The sequence below is a fragment of the Alexandromys fortis genome, unplaced genomic scaffold (assembly GCF_014885135.2).
Source record: "Alexandromys fortis isolate MF-2015 unplaced genomic scaffold, M_Fortis_MF-2015_v1.1 scaffold_20, whole genome shotgun sequence".
Taxonomy (NCBI): Eukaryota; Metazoa; Chordata; class Mammalia; order Rodentia; family Cricetidae; genus Alexandromys; species Alexandromys fortis.
Genome location: NW_026067903.1, coordinates 10,610,818 through 10,624,464, shown reverse-complemented (window position 1 = coordinate 10,624,464; position 13,647 = coordinate 10,610,818). Strand labels below are relative to the sequence as shown.

General features: G+C 35.3%; 1 protein-coding gene across 6 annotated transcripts in view; it reads right to left on the bottom strand.

Moving 5' to 3' along the window:
• The window catches only part of Phf3 (PHD finger protein 3), a 73,911-nt gene that overhangs the window by 33,212 nt on the left and 27,052 nt on the right, over window positions 1-13,647 (bottom strand). For 3 of the 6 annotated variants that reach the window (XM_050134514.1, XM_050134515.1, XM_050134517.1), the window contains 2 exons: window positions 10,049-10,210; window positions 2,541-4,263 (listed from right to left, as the gene is read on the bottom strand). The exons of 1 other annotated variant lie outside the window; for it this stretch is intronic. In XM_050134514.1, the coding sequence (XP_049990471.1) occupies window positions 2,541-4,263; window positions 10,049-10,210 (1,885 nt within the window). Of the gene's footprint in view, window positions 1-2,540; window positions 4,264-10,048; window positions 10,211-11,043; window positions 11,240-13,647 lie in introns of those variants that run through there. 2 more of the 6 variants (XM_050134516.1, XM_050134518.1) reach the window with 2 other exon arrangements.

Sequence of the window (13,647 nt, the reverse complement as noted above, 5' to 3'; positions counted from 1 at the left end):
GAATTATGTCCTCAGAACTAGTGTTCTTTTCTGAATATAACACGATGAATTAATGTTGTTAAGTAGACTTTTTGCTCCTTGTTTTTGAAATTTTGTCCAATATACAATTAGGGTCAAGAAAACGCATTACAAATTAAAGTTACAAAACATCTTCCTAACAAAGGAGGAAAGAGAAACCCAAGGTAGATAATAGGAAGAGACTAAGAAAACTTCCATTCAAAATGCCTTCTAATTAAAAGGCTCTAAATTCATATTTAAGTAAAAATAAACAAAGGTCTTATTTTAAAAGTAAAATGAATAATTTTGATACATTTCTGCATCAGGAAAATAAATTTAAGAAAAAATGCACTATATTAAAAGAACTACTGTCTCTAGGACATAAGAAAGTTAGGATATTATGCCATGAAGAATTGTTCATACAAACCATAATATTCAACTGGACATATGTATAAGAAGCTAACCCAAGTTGCAATTTGTATAAAATACTGATTAACTCTACTGTCACAAGTGTGACTAATATATAAAATCAGACACTCTACATACTTTTCTAGTAAATCTATAGTTTTACATGTACATTAAATATAGAAAATAACAAACTGAAAAGCATGTTTTATGTATTCAATGAATGAAAGGATAATGTAAAAGTGGTGAAGCTAATATATAAGAAAAAAACAACCAATTACTTAGGTTTCTTTATTCACAGACTGAAAAAAAATTACTGAAGGTGTCTGAAGAACTAATTTAGAAACTGTTTCCAATGTACACCATCAAGATCAATTACAGAGGGTCAACATCCCAGTCCCCACAGCTAACATTCTAAGCTGTATTCCAGACTAAAGCAAATAAAGTCCATTTTTTATAAGGCAGGTTCAAAAATTTAAAGTATAAGCAGAATATGTAACCTTACCTTCACAAAATTAACTGCTGATGCTATGAAGTGACAGCCACCACTAAACTAAAGAGCTTGGGTAGATTCCTGAAGACTAGGTCATTAGACAAAATTTTATCTATTAAAAAGCAACTGTAGCATACTACACTCCGGTTCTAACTCTTATGCCAAAGTTGTTGCTAAGTTTTCTAACCCATGACTCGTAAACACATCAGTGCCCTGAATTTTGGAAGATACTAAGGACAAAGGGCTGGCTTTTATTAAAAGGACAAGAAAAAGCACAATTTAATCCTTAAGTCTCTGAGATCTGAAGAGTAAGTTTCCTTTAGAAGATGTAAATGTATCATGAACATAAAAGCCATTAGAAGTATGTAACTGGGATAAAGGTAGCATTATATTCAAACATTAGAAAAACAAGAAAATACTTTTACTTTTACAAAAGTACTTCCTGACATTAAAATAGGATATGAACAATTTTAGTACATAAAAGCTGAGTCAAGAGGACCACCCCAAGATCAAGGACAGCACATGTTACATACTGAGCTTCAAAACGGGCTCTGCTACAGACTCTGTCTCAAAACAAAACAAAACAAAACAAAAAAACAACAAACAAACAAACAAAAAAATTAAAGCAATTCTCTGGCATAAAATCTGGTTTAACAACCCTAAAACTTCCCCTTTCCTCTCCAATTGAAATTATGTACACAGCATCATTTACTGATTGCCTCTCTCTAAACTCAGTGTCTTTCTTATGTGAGCTGACAAGAGTAGAAAGGTAACTGTCATTTTACTTGTCCACTTTTTATTTTCTCTTTAATGTATAATTGTTGACGGAAGTCCCAACAGCAACGTGAACACTTGCTCAGCACCATCTAGAGTAGCAACTATAGTAGAAACTTCATTCCTTCTTTGTATTTTCTCAAAGAAAGTAAATGAAGAAACACTGAGGATGGGGCATCGTCATTCACTACTAGAAATGGAGTCCAAAACAACCCTATGATAATAGTAGTGGTAAAGTCAACTCTAAAATTTTCAAAGATTACAACTCACAAATTCTTTAAACTACTAAAACTTTCCAAAAACATTTTCAGTCTATTCCATAACAGATACAAAATTCACCTAGGTGATCTAATGGTTACTTTTTTGCTGCTGAGTTTAGTTCCCAGCTCAAATCTGTTGGTTTGAAATGGTAGTGGTTGGGTTTAAAGTGCATCATTTAAAAAAACAACAGCTTCAAAGAAAACTAGCAATTCCATTATGACCTTCACACTTTATTACTAGTTCTTCTGTAGTCAAATAATGTGACAGATAACCTCCAATCCTGAGGCAATATGACAATTCTGATTAGCATAAGGGTTTTGAATTTTATCAGATGCAATGACATTAAATCATAACTGGTTACAATGATAAAACATGTACATGCACATCAGCTATTGGTCAGACTAAGCTTTTTAAAAATATCCTATGATGATCTGATTGTAAATTCAGTGGCTCCAGGTTCCTATCATTTATCCAGGATTGGTATGGGGCTTTTAGAAGTCTTGTTTATCAAATTTCTTTTCATATTAGAAAGTTCTCACACCAATCTCAATCCTCATCCTACAAGCTTCTCAGTGTACACACCCATACACATATACACACGCACACACACCTGTTGCCATGTGGTTTTTTACAAAACCCACATTGCTTGCTGGGAGTCCACATATATTTGCTTTCAACTGAGGAGATTTGATCTGACCCTTCTTTTTTTACAGTAGCTATGTTGTCTGGAATGAACAAAGGAGGCTCATCCAGAGAAAAACTTCGACTGCTTCTCCTTTGGCGAGGCTGTAGGTTTTTCTCTGGTTTTTTAAGTTTCAGTTTATCCTCCTCCTTAAGATGCTCACTGCCTGGATGCTCATGCTCATCCTTCACATGGCTAGTGACTTTCACTGGTGCCTGTGGTTGAGGCCTATGGCTCTGTTTCTGGCTGGAATGCAGCAAGTGTCCAGTTTGTGCAGGGTGATGAGGCTCCTTAGAGCAGCCAGAGTGACCATGAAGCTTATCACTAAGAGAATGAGTTAAAGGTTTGGAAACTTGCATTACATTTTGATCCTGTGAGGTTTTTTTCAATACAGAATGAGACTGGCTTTTTATAGATTTAACCCCAGAATTACAACTCAGACTCTTCGACTCCTTATCAAGTTGTCCTTTCCTCACTTTGGCCGGCCTCTGAAAATCATGCTGAGGCTCTGGTTCGTCAGCATTTCGCTTCACACTCTTGACATTAGATTTAGTTTTGCTATGAACTACTTCATGCTTCACTGCAGCAGTTTTTCTTGGAGTCTCTGTGGTCATACTTTGTTTAGAATGAGTTGTAGACTTTAAGTGCTTAGATTTTACATTTTTGAGTTCTAAACCGCTTATATCATCCTGAAGATCTGTTGTCTCATGAGAATCTATTTTAATACTTTGAGTAATATTCAACTGCTTTGAATTTTGGTCAGGAACATCACAAACAGTGTTTTCCAAAGTACTAGTTTCTGGTTCAAATGCACAAGTATCAACCTCCTCCAAATTTGATTTATTAAACTCTGTACTCTGCAATTGAACATCACTAGATCCCATGTCCTCACAATATCCTGATGTTTCCATTTGACTTCTAGGAAGACAGTCTTCAGCTTTATCAACAATACCTATGGTATTCTTCAATTCCAAATTACATTCAGCCGGTTCATTCTTTTCTGTCTTATTTTTATCTGTACAGACAGAGTCACTAGACACATCAGAAGATACAGGTTCCTCCATCATCTGGTCATCTTCACAGGGTAGCTTTATCTCCTCTAATTCTTGTTCAAGTTTTCCCATTGTGCCCCTATCTTCAATAGTGTCGTCCATTTCACCTGAAACAAGATCATTCTGTTCATCTTCCTTATCTGAAAACTTAAACAATGGGCTACGATCACTCTTAGGTTTACATTCTATCAGAACTTCATTTTTCTTTTCTTCTATACTATCACAAGTCTCTGAAAGAAGTGGACAATTTAACTCATGAGATGGCACATTTACTTCCCCCTGGTTATTACATGTACGCTTGGGATCCAATTCAGCTTCATCCTTCATTTCAACACAAGGCGACACTGAAGAATCAACAGAAGATGCTGAGACTTCTGGCACCACATTGACTGGCTCAGCATGCCGGCTACTCCTTCTACTCTCCTTGGGGTATTCAGATTTCAGAGATGTGTGAAGTTCTTCTTTACTGTGACTTCTCTCTGACGGTCTCACCCCTACTTTAGGGGTAGATACAGTCTTCCCAGGTGGCTTTTTTGTGCTTAGAGGCGCTGCATTTGAACGCTTGGCAATAGTGCTTTGTCGCAAACTTCTTACTTGTTCTATCATAAGAGAAAAAAATAAAATAAAAATAAAATAAAAACTTAGCTATTTGCTGTGTGCTTTTATTTTAGTAGAGATTAGAATATATTGTTTCTTCATTCTGAACTATGAAACTTACCTTATCATAATAGCAAAAGTTTACTGATAGCTACTCATGATGATCACATACACATTAATATATATAATTTAATGTTAACTACATTCATGAGAATCTCTTGAATTCTGGCAGAAGAAATAGAAATGCAAACTTCAGACTCATCTAATTTGAAATTATCTTTTCTATACAAAGTAAAAGATGGAAATCAAAGTAACCAAAATGAGAATCTATTACCACTAATAACTGCTTAAAGAAAGATTACCTCATATTCCTAAATAGAAAATATTTCTAATTATATAAAACCAAGTTAGGTCCAATTGCCATTATAAGCCCAAATGCCAATAAAGCCTTAAATGCAAATGGAACCATGTATCCTAAATAATATCTGTTGTTTCAAGAAATAACTGCGAAAGACTTCCAATTTCCATTTTAATATATTTTCCTTTTACTTTAAAGCTATTTTTTAAGTGAGACTAGTCTCCTATAGCCTAAGGCTAGCCTTAAACTCCAAGATGATCCTTGAAGTTGATCCTCTTGCCTTCGCTTTTACAAGCTGAGACTTAATAGGCTGTTAGCACAACTAAAACCCAGGTTTCTGCTAGGTAGGTAAGCACTCTAAAACAGAGTAACCTACAAACATCTCCAGTCCCTACACTATTCCTAAAGAAGAAATTAAAGTTTACACCAGTGTACCATATACAGACTGCTGCTAAATGAATCAGTAACTTAATCTGAGAAAAATGTATAATAAGGAAAATATTTTTTAAAAAAGTAAAGAAACTTCCTTAACAGTGCTCCTAGTAGAATCTATTAAATTTGATTTTCCCCCTTTCCCCTGAGTCTGATACAAATCTTCTAGAGAAAGGAAAAACACACAGTAAAAAGAACTGGGGGAAAAAAACAAAAACAAAAAACAAAACTTTAAAAATTCACTAAACAGAAAAGCAATTTGTAAATTAAAATTCAAAATAGAAGCATGAAACTATACTTATCTTGTTCCTCTAAATCAAATTCACATGAACGCATCAATTTCTTTTAAAGCTCCCCATTCAAAATAAAATCCTACTATGCTACTGCTTTGAATTTTTCCCCCAACTTGTCACTTATCGTCAGAGGATGAAACTACTAAAGAATGTCCTTCCACCCGCAGCAGTCCCAGGTGATATACTTCAGGCCCTGGTGGAACACAACAGCAGCCTCACTCTTCAGTGTCCCATTGAAAAATAAACTATACACAGTCATCCAGTCTTTGGGATCCTTTCCATTCCCTCCAGGCCTTACATTATCTGGACATTTGGGACACACTCTACAACGTAAAAATTATGGGCTGTGGAGATAGCTCAGTCAAAAAAGTACTTGTTATGCATGTACAAGGACTTGAGTTTAGATTCTCAACCTCTTTTATATAAGATGAGTAAGGAAGTCTGTAATTCCAGTGCTGGATGTAAGACAGGCTGTTGAGACTAGACCCCTGGAACTCACTGACCAACCAACCTAGTTCAATCAAGGAGTTTCAAGTTCACTGAGAGATTCTGACTCAAAACAGAAGGTAGAAGACGATGGAGAAAGACAACTGGCCTTCATATTCACACAACTAGTGAATATGCACATACAACACAAAAAGATAAAATCAGAATTAAAACACTAATGTATTATGAACTGTTCATTATATGCTCAGTTATTTTTAAAATAACTCCCTAAATTTTATTTCTGTATCAGAAGACATTTAAGTTCTGAACTCTATACATCCATGAAATGGAACCACTGAAAAACAGTAAATTAAAAAAAAAAAAAAAACTTTTGGCTTTGAAGTGGTTACAAAAAAAAGAAGAGCAGCAGTTGACTCAGAAGGTAGCCGAATGAAATATTATTTTCTAATAGCAACTTATCTATTAAGTGAAGGATAAAGCTACTTTTGCTTCTCTAAACTGCCTTTTTTGCCTTTCTATTATATTATACACACATAAACACACATGTATCTCAAAGAAATTATAACAACCTTTATTCCCTTAGCTACAATAAAGAATCTTTTTGAAAAGATATGAATCCACAGAAAATGAAGAACAAGAGGAAACAATGACAAATTTTATAATTCAAACAAGAGACAATTAAGACGTAATATCCCCTGGGCTCATAGGAACTCAAAGACTTAACCAACAAACAAGGAGCTTGCATGGGACTGACGTAGGCCCTTTACATATATGTGACAATTGTGCAGCTTGGTCTTCTTATGGAACTCCTAACAACAGGAGCTGGGCTATCCCTAATGCTTTGGCTAGCTTTGGGGAACCTACTCCTCATACTGGGTTGCCTTGCCCAGCCTCAGTACAAGGGAAGTACATATAGTCTTACCACAACTTGATAGACCGTGCTTTGTTGATACCCATGGGAGGCCTGCCTCTTCCTGAATAGAAGAGTGGATGGGGGGGGGGGGTGTAGCAGAGGGGAGATAAAGAGAGGGAAGGGAAGGAGAGGAAAGAAGGGAAACTGTGGCCAGACTATAAAATAAATTAAAAAAAAAAAAGAATAACAAGAAGAAAAGTAGTATCCTTGAAACAAACACTAATAAACTGGCAAGTTTAGCAAATTCACCAACATCGTGCCCAAAACTGATGGCTTATCCCCTAGAGTAAGAAAGGGTTTTTCTAGACTAGTAATGTCACAGTTAAGGAGTATAAATACGAGACACTGATGATAGTTGTGAGACAAAGAGAATTGACATATACTGAAAGTTTTGAGATATTCCCATTAGCTGTCTTCACAGGGTACCAAAATATGCCAATATACTAGAGAAATAACCTGAATTCTGTTGAGAGGTTTCTCAAAGAACAAGTATCACTCAGTTCATAAATTCAGCCAACACACTTACAAGCTCCCAGTGTTTGTTCACTGAAGCAGGAGCAAGAGTCAAGACTCAATCATCTTTAGAAATATGGGATTGTACAAGTATTTATTGCTCCTCTGTTCTAGCATTCCCAATCTCCTTCCACACCTCTTTGAAACACTGACTACTGACTTAGTGACCCTTACCACTTTCCTTCACTGTGTCGCTGTGATAGCAGGCACTTGCTCTACTTCTGAAACAAGTATAGCAACAAAATGACTTCGGTCCTTTCAGCTAGCAGTCTTACTCACTAACCCAAGAAAACTCCACCTAATGCTGTGAATCTTGCTGGCAGAAGCCAGTGACAAACCCTGTGATGTACAAAATCTCTGTATATTTGAAGTTTGCTTAGCTCTTTGGCTTCTTACAATTCCTAAATAAAACATATTTACAAAATGAGGGAAGGAAGGTTTCTAAATGAAAAAGACTAAAGCTCCTTTTCTCTTTTAAAGCAAAATGGAGAAAACAAACTATTAAAGGAAATGAGACAGTTTAAAACATTTTGATTATCTTCCTAAAGACAAAAGGTATGAGCACTTAAAGACAAAAGCTATTAATATACACTAAAAAAGAAGAAGAATGCATCCCTACCATCAGAGCCATTCCCCAAACAAAACAAAGACATATTTGAACATGGGGACAGAAAATTCAGAGGAAAATAAAACAATTTCAAAAGATTAAGTAAAAAAGATAAGATAGGAAAATGTAAGGAAAGAAAATAAAAGGCCAGCATCTTTTATCAGATATACATTCCAGAATGCAAGAGTTGACAAATGAAAATGAGTAAAGGAAATTTAGAAAAACCCCCAGGAGTGAACAATAGTTTCCAGACTCTGAAACTAATCAGTGTTAGGTAACTTTAATAAACAAAACATACCAAACACCAAGATTTCATGTTATAAAATTATTTTTAAATATAGTGGGAAAGAGATTCTACAAGATTCCCACATATAGCAATGCAACACACACATCGAAACACAAACAAAACAGAGAAAAACATCTTAAGAAGTGAATGGAATCACTTTCAAATCACTTCCTTTGGTAATTTGTCCTTGCTAACATAAATTATTCCCCACCCATGCCCATGAAAGCAACCCGAATTAAATGCTGTGGATACAAAAATAGAGACATTAAAGTAGGAAAAAGACTAGGCAAGAAGACAAGAAATATTTCCAGCAGCAGAAAGGACTAAGATGATAATGATAGTGGGGGAGAGGTGACTGACTAATGTGTAACATATATATGTGCATTTATGAAATTGTGAAAAAATATTTTTTAAGTATACATACATAGTTTAAATAAAAGTTTCCCTCCCAGAACCAAAGACAATCTAACAAAACCCCTAACACAAGGTCTGAGAATCCCTTTTTTGAGTTGTTAGGGTTATCCGGGAGACTCCCAGAACATTATAGTCTACTGTTACTACCTTGGGTTACCACCCAGAGGAAGGTAGGTCCCTATTGCTGAAGGTGTACCATGCACTTGAAACACAGGGTCCAGAGGCCCCTGAGCTAGAACTGGCCTGAATGCCTCCTCTCTGAGGAACAGCTTTCATGATAGTAGATGGTGCTGTGCAAGCTTCTGAAGGAGGAAACAAGGAACCAATAGTACTACCCGGTTATGACATCTATGAGCCACATCAACGACCAGCATAGCACATAACCTTAAGGATGCAGTACTGGCACACACAACTTGGTAGTAACAAACAGCTCTCTAATTGGACTTAAGACTCAGTTAACAAGAAGGTAATTATGTCTGGTACTAGAAACTCAGGGCTAGTTAGTGAAGCCAAGGATCTTGCAGTAGAACCTACAACCACCACTTTACAAAAAAACAGCATCATCCCTAATTACATTCTAAGTATGTGACTTTATATCCACAGATAAGTGTGGCACTCACGCCTCAAGTAACCTTCTCTTTGTAACAGATGAGGACCACTACAGAACACTACAACCAAACAGAACACAGTCGTGGAGCCCAGTCCCGATGGTTACACTTACAAAAGAACTGTGTCACTTAAGGCTCAGGAATCATTGCAGAAGAGGGGGAGGAAAAACTCTAAGAGACCAAAGATCTGGGAGTTTGTTCTAAGATTGCAATCCTAGTAATATCAGAAGCTACAACCATAAAATCTCATGAATATGACTGACTAAAGATGAGCTGAACAAGGGCAGCAACAATAGACATGCTAATATAGACAGGGGCAAGTGCAAGAGGCCTCAACCTCAACAAACAACTATGAACAAGTGAAAATGCTGAAAATGAGAAAAATAGTCTTCCCCAGGTAAGAGCTCAACAATTGCTTATCCAATACCAAATGGTCAGCCCTGAAATACCATACAGACTGAGCATGAGGTATTTGTATATTTAGGAACACACACATATATATCAATCAGTGAAAAAGATGCCATGAATTTGAAAGAGATCAAGGAGGGCTATATGGGAGTTCGGATATAGGAATGGGAAGGGAGAAATACTATTAAAATCTCAAAATCAATAATTTAAAAACACACCACAAAATACATTTTGAAAAACAATCTTTCAAGCCAGACATGACTAGAATACTTCTGTAATTTTAGTCTTGGAAAATGGAGTTAACAAGATAGGAAGTTCAGAGCAAGCCTTAGCTTCACAGGGTGTCTGAAATCAGCTTGGGCTGTTAAGAGACCATATTGATCAGCTGATTGGTAGGTAGATAGGTAGGTGGATGGATAAATAAATAGATAATCTGCTTAGCAAGTGTGTAACCTAACACATATTTTATGCATCTGACTTTCTAGCTTAACCTCTTGGGGAGGATTACCTTGTGCCATTAAACGAGGTGATTTTCTTGGTGATCTCACTGAATTGTCTTCTACTCTGTCCCTCAAATTCCTGTTAGGTAAAATCAATTCTTCTTCATCAATGGTATCATTACCACTTTCTTTAACAACTCCTTCATCCATAATATCGTCAAGACCAACAACTAGAAAGAGACAAAAACAAAAATTAATTTTAAAAATATTGGGTGTGTTATAAATTTAAAATCAGTACAATGGGGAAAATCAAAGTATTTTAATCTGATACTGAATAGTCATAAAAATCTAAGCCTATTGATAATCTATGTGATACTGTTACTAGCAAGCACCCACAATTCCATTTGACAAGTGTCTACCTGTGAGGTAATTATTCAGAGAATTAGCAAAAACCTTTTCCAATTTGAGCTCAACTACTGCTCTATTATCATCTGCTTGCCCCTTGAGACTGTCATAGGCAACTATACCTGGAATACTCAATTATCTCAATTCTACTTAGGTAGTAAAAAAGTGTTCTATCTTGAGACGTTATGCTGCATAAGTGAGAATGATACAGGTAACTTAAAGATGGTTAAGTAATAAGGAAGGAAGAGCAGACAGAAAAAGAAAATGAAAGCTGTACTCCCTTTCCAATGGAGAGGAAAGCAGTGGGTATTTGTAGTTCAACAATTAAATTACTTTCCCCTAACCAATAAGACAAAGTCATTTACTCAGGAGAGGATGGAAAAGGTCTGGGGTCACTAAAGAAAATATTAACAGTATTCACATTGTTACTAAGTGTATTTCTGTACAGAACAAATGCCACCTTAACAAGTCAATGTGTATAAATAATCTTAAAACCACACTTGCTGAAATCTTGTACAAAGAATGTTTCTATTTTCATTAAATGGCTTGGATGTAAATTCCTGGCAAAACACGCACATGAAATGTGATTACGGCATTTAACCTGTCTGCTAGTTTCCTCTATCTCTGAAAGGAGAGTAACAGTACCTGTCCTACCTACCTCACAGGGTTGTTGTGAGGATCAAGTGGGATGATGTATGAAAACTCACTCTGTAAACTTTAGAGTACTATACAAATGTTAGTTATTATCTTCATCCTAGGGGTTAGAAGGAACCTCAAGAGGTTATCTAGTCCTCATCTTTGTATCCAAGTAGAAGAACTTCATTTAAAAGAGCTCAACAAGATAGTGGTCTATCCTAAAATTTAAAGAGAACAAAATTCTTAATAAATATACTTTCAAATAACACAATCTTTTTGAAGAGCAATTCAGCAATGAATAGATTCACAAAACTGCTTCAACCCTTTCCCCAAAAACCACAAAAGAAAAAAAAAAGAGGAAAAGAATGAGTTGAGAAGAAAATGTTGGCCAGAAAACATCTAATCTTTGTTCAAGAAGTCTTATAGACGAAATGCATAACCATACACATTTAGACAGGGAAAAAAGACTGACAAGATACAGATGAAAATATAACAATGGTAGTATTAATTCTTCTCTATCAAAGGTAAGGCTTTACCTTTAATCTAATCCAATTATCTTAATACAAAGCATGCATTACAGAATGTAACACAGATTGCTAGCACCAATTATCTCTAACAGTTAAGGTGGATAAGGAATAGTTGATAGTCTAGTTTCTTAATCTTTCCTATACTTTCTGTCAGCAAATGTCTACAGTAAGCACATGCCTTATATTGCAATCAGGAGGAAAAAAAGGGAGGGGAACAATCTGGAAAAGTAAAACTGTCCATAAGAAAAGGCTAATACCGGTTGGGGAGATTTAGTAACTCAAATCCAAAGGCGAATTAATGAGTTTTACATATTGTGAATGTGTATGTAAATACCATAGCACAAAAGTGTGTGGGTCAGAAGGCAACTTACAGCAATTCATTCTCTCAACCCACAATTTAAGTGCCTGGGATTTTAAACTGAGGTCTTCGGGCTTGGCAGCAAGAACCCCTATTTGCCATTTCTCACTGGCCTTAATCTGCAGTTTTTTGAGACAGGTTGCATATAATCCTTTTGAAAAGCCATTAACAGTACCTCCCTTGCTACATTTGTCTCCTTACCTACTTACTATACTAATAAAAAATGCTTAACTCAGCAAGTCTTTCAGCTAGAGTTAAATGTGATGATGAAACTGAAAGGGGATACAAAGGTAAGTATATTTATCAGCATTACTTATATCCCTATTTATATTTAGGAACATAATAGTAAGAAAAAAATCTAATTTACTACGAAGAAGTTAATTTGATGTATGTTATGTACAATTTGATAAAGCCAAACTGGCATGTTCATACATATCTCACTGAGAGAGACTTCTGTCTCAAAAACAAGATTAATGGCTCCTGAAGGATAACAATGAGGGTGATCTTGGGCCTCTACACACATAAACAAGCATACTTGAGAGCTGAATCACAAAGGTTTTAATTTCTTTAAATTAGGGAATCAAGTGACATACCACAAGGTAAGTATAAATAGAAGAACTTGTTTAAAATGTGAAGCATAAATACAAACAAATAATCTGGAAAAATAAAAATATCTGAGTGAGACATATGAACCAGACAACAAGTAAAAAAATATTCCAGAAAAGCAGGTCAATTAAATTAAATGTCATTGACAGATGAAAGAAAAGATAAATGACAGCTACTAGTGTGACCTTAAGGAGTGGTAATAGTGATCTAGACTCAAAGGAGAAATATTTTGATAAAAGGGACAGAAAAGTGAAATATAGATGTTGAAACAAAAATAAATTCAAAATAACATATATTGACAATGAAATTCAATAGTAGAGGCCTCACACTTCAGTTCTTCCAAGTATAGAAAGGGAAAAGAAAAGACAGGTATATTCTATATCATATAACTGCAAACCATCTTTATGGAAAATATGGAAAAATCTAATTTCAAAATACCATCTTAAAACAAATTTCATGAAATGAATATCTAAATATAAAACACCACAAGAAAAGCTAACAATGAACCAAAGGGCATTTTTTAGCTTACTAAACATGAAACTGAGGAATATACAAAAATACACATTGAAATTTTTCATTTCAGTTTGTACCTCCCCCATGCTTCTAAAAACATGCATGCAAGAGACACATGTATTCATGGGTCAATTCTAGGATGCCTAATGATGGGATAAACACAGTCTTTTAGAGAGGGATGTAGGGAATACTTAAAGGCTCCTTCATTTTATTTTTATTATTCAGGCTTTTCTTTTCTGCTAAGATAGATCATGTGGAGATCAATGTACTAATTCATTTGAACAGCCTCCCTGTTATAATGCTAACTCACAAGTAAAAAGTTGTAAATTATTATAAAAATATAACAACTCTAGGCATGACAAATTAATTTACAGCAAATTACCTTAAATGAATGAGTTAACAAACCACCTCTTTCCATATGCTTTTGTTACAATGTACTTTACTTGGCCATGATCTTCAAAAAGCTGACCACTACATGTTTCCCTGAATACGGCTACTATTTATTGTTTCTTGTTTTGGTATGTGTATGCACACCTGTGCGCAGAGGCCAGAAAAAAAGGTCAGCAGTTTTATCTTCCTTATGCTTTTTTACATTATTATGGAGCCAGTGTTTCTCATTGAA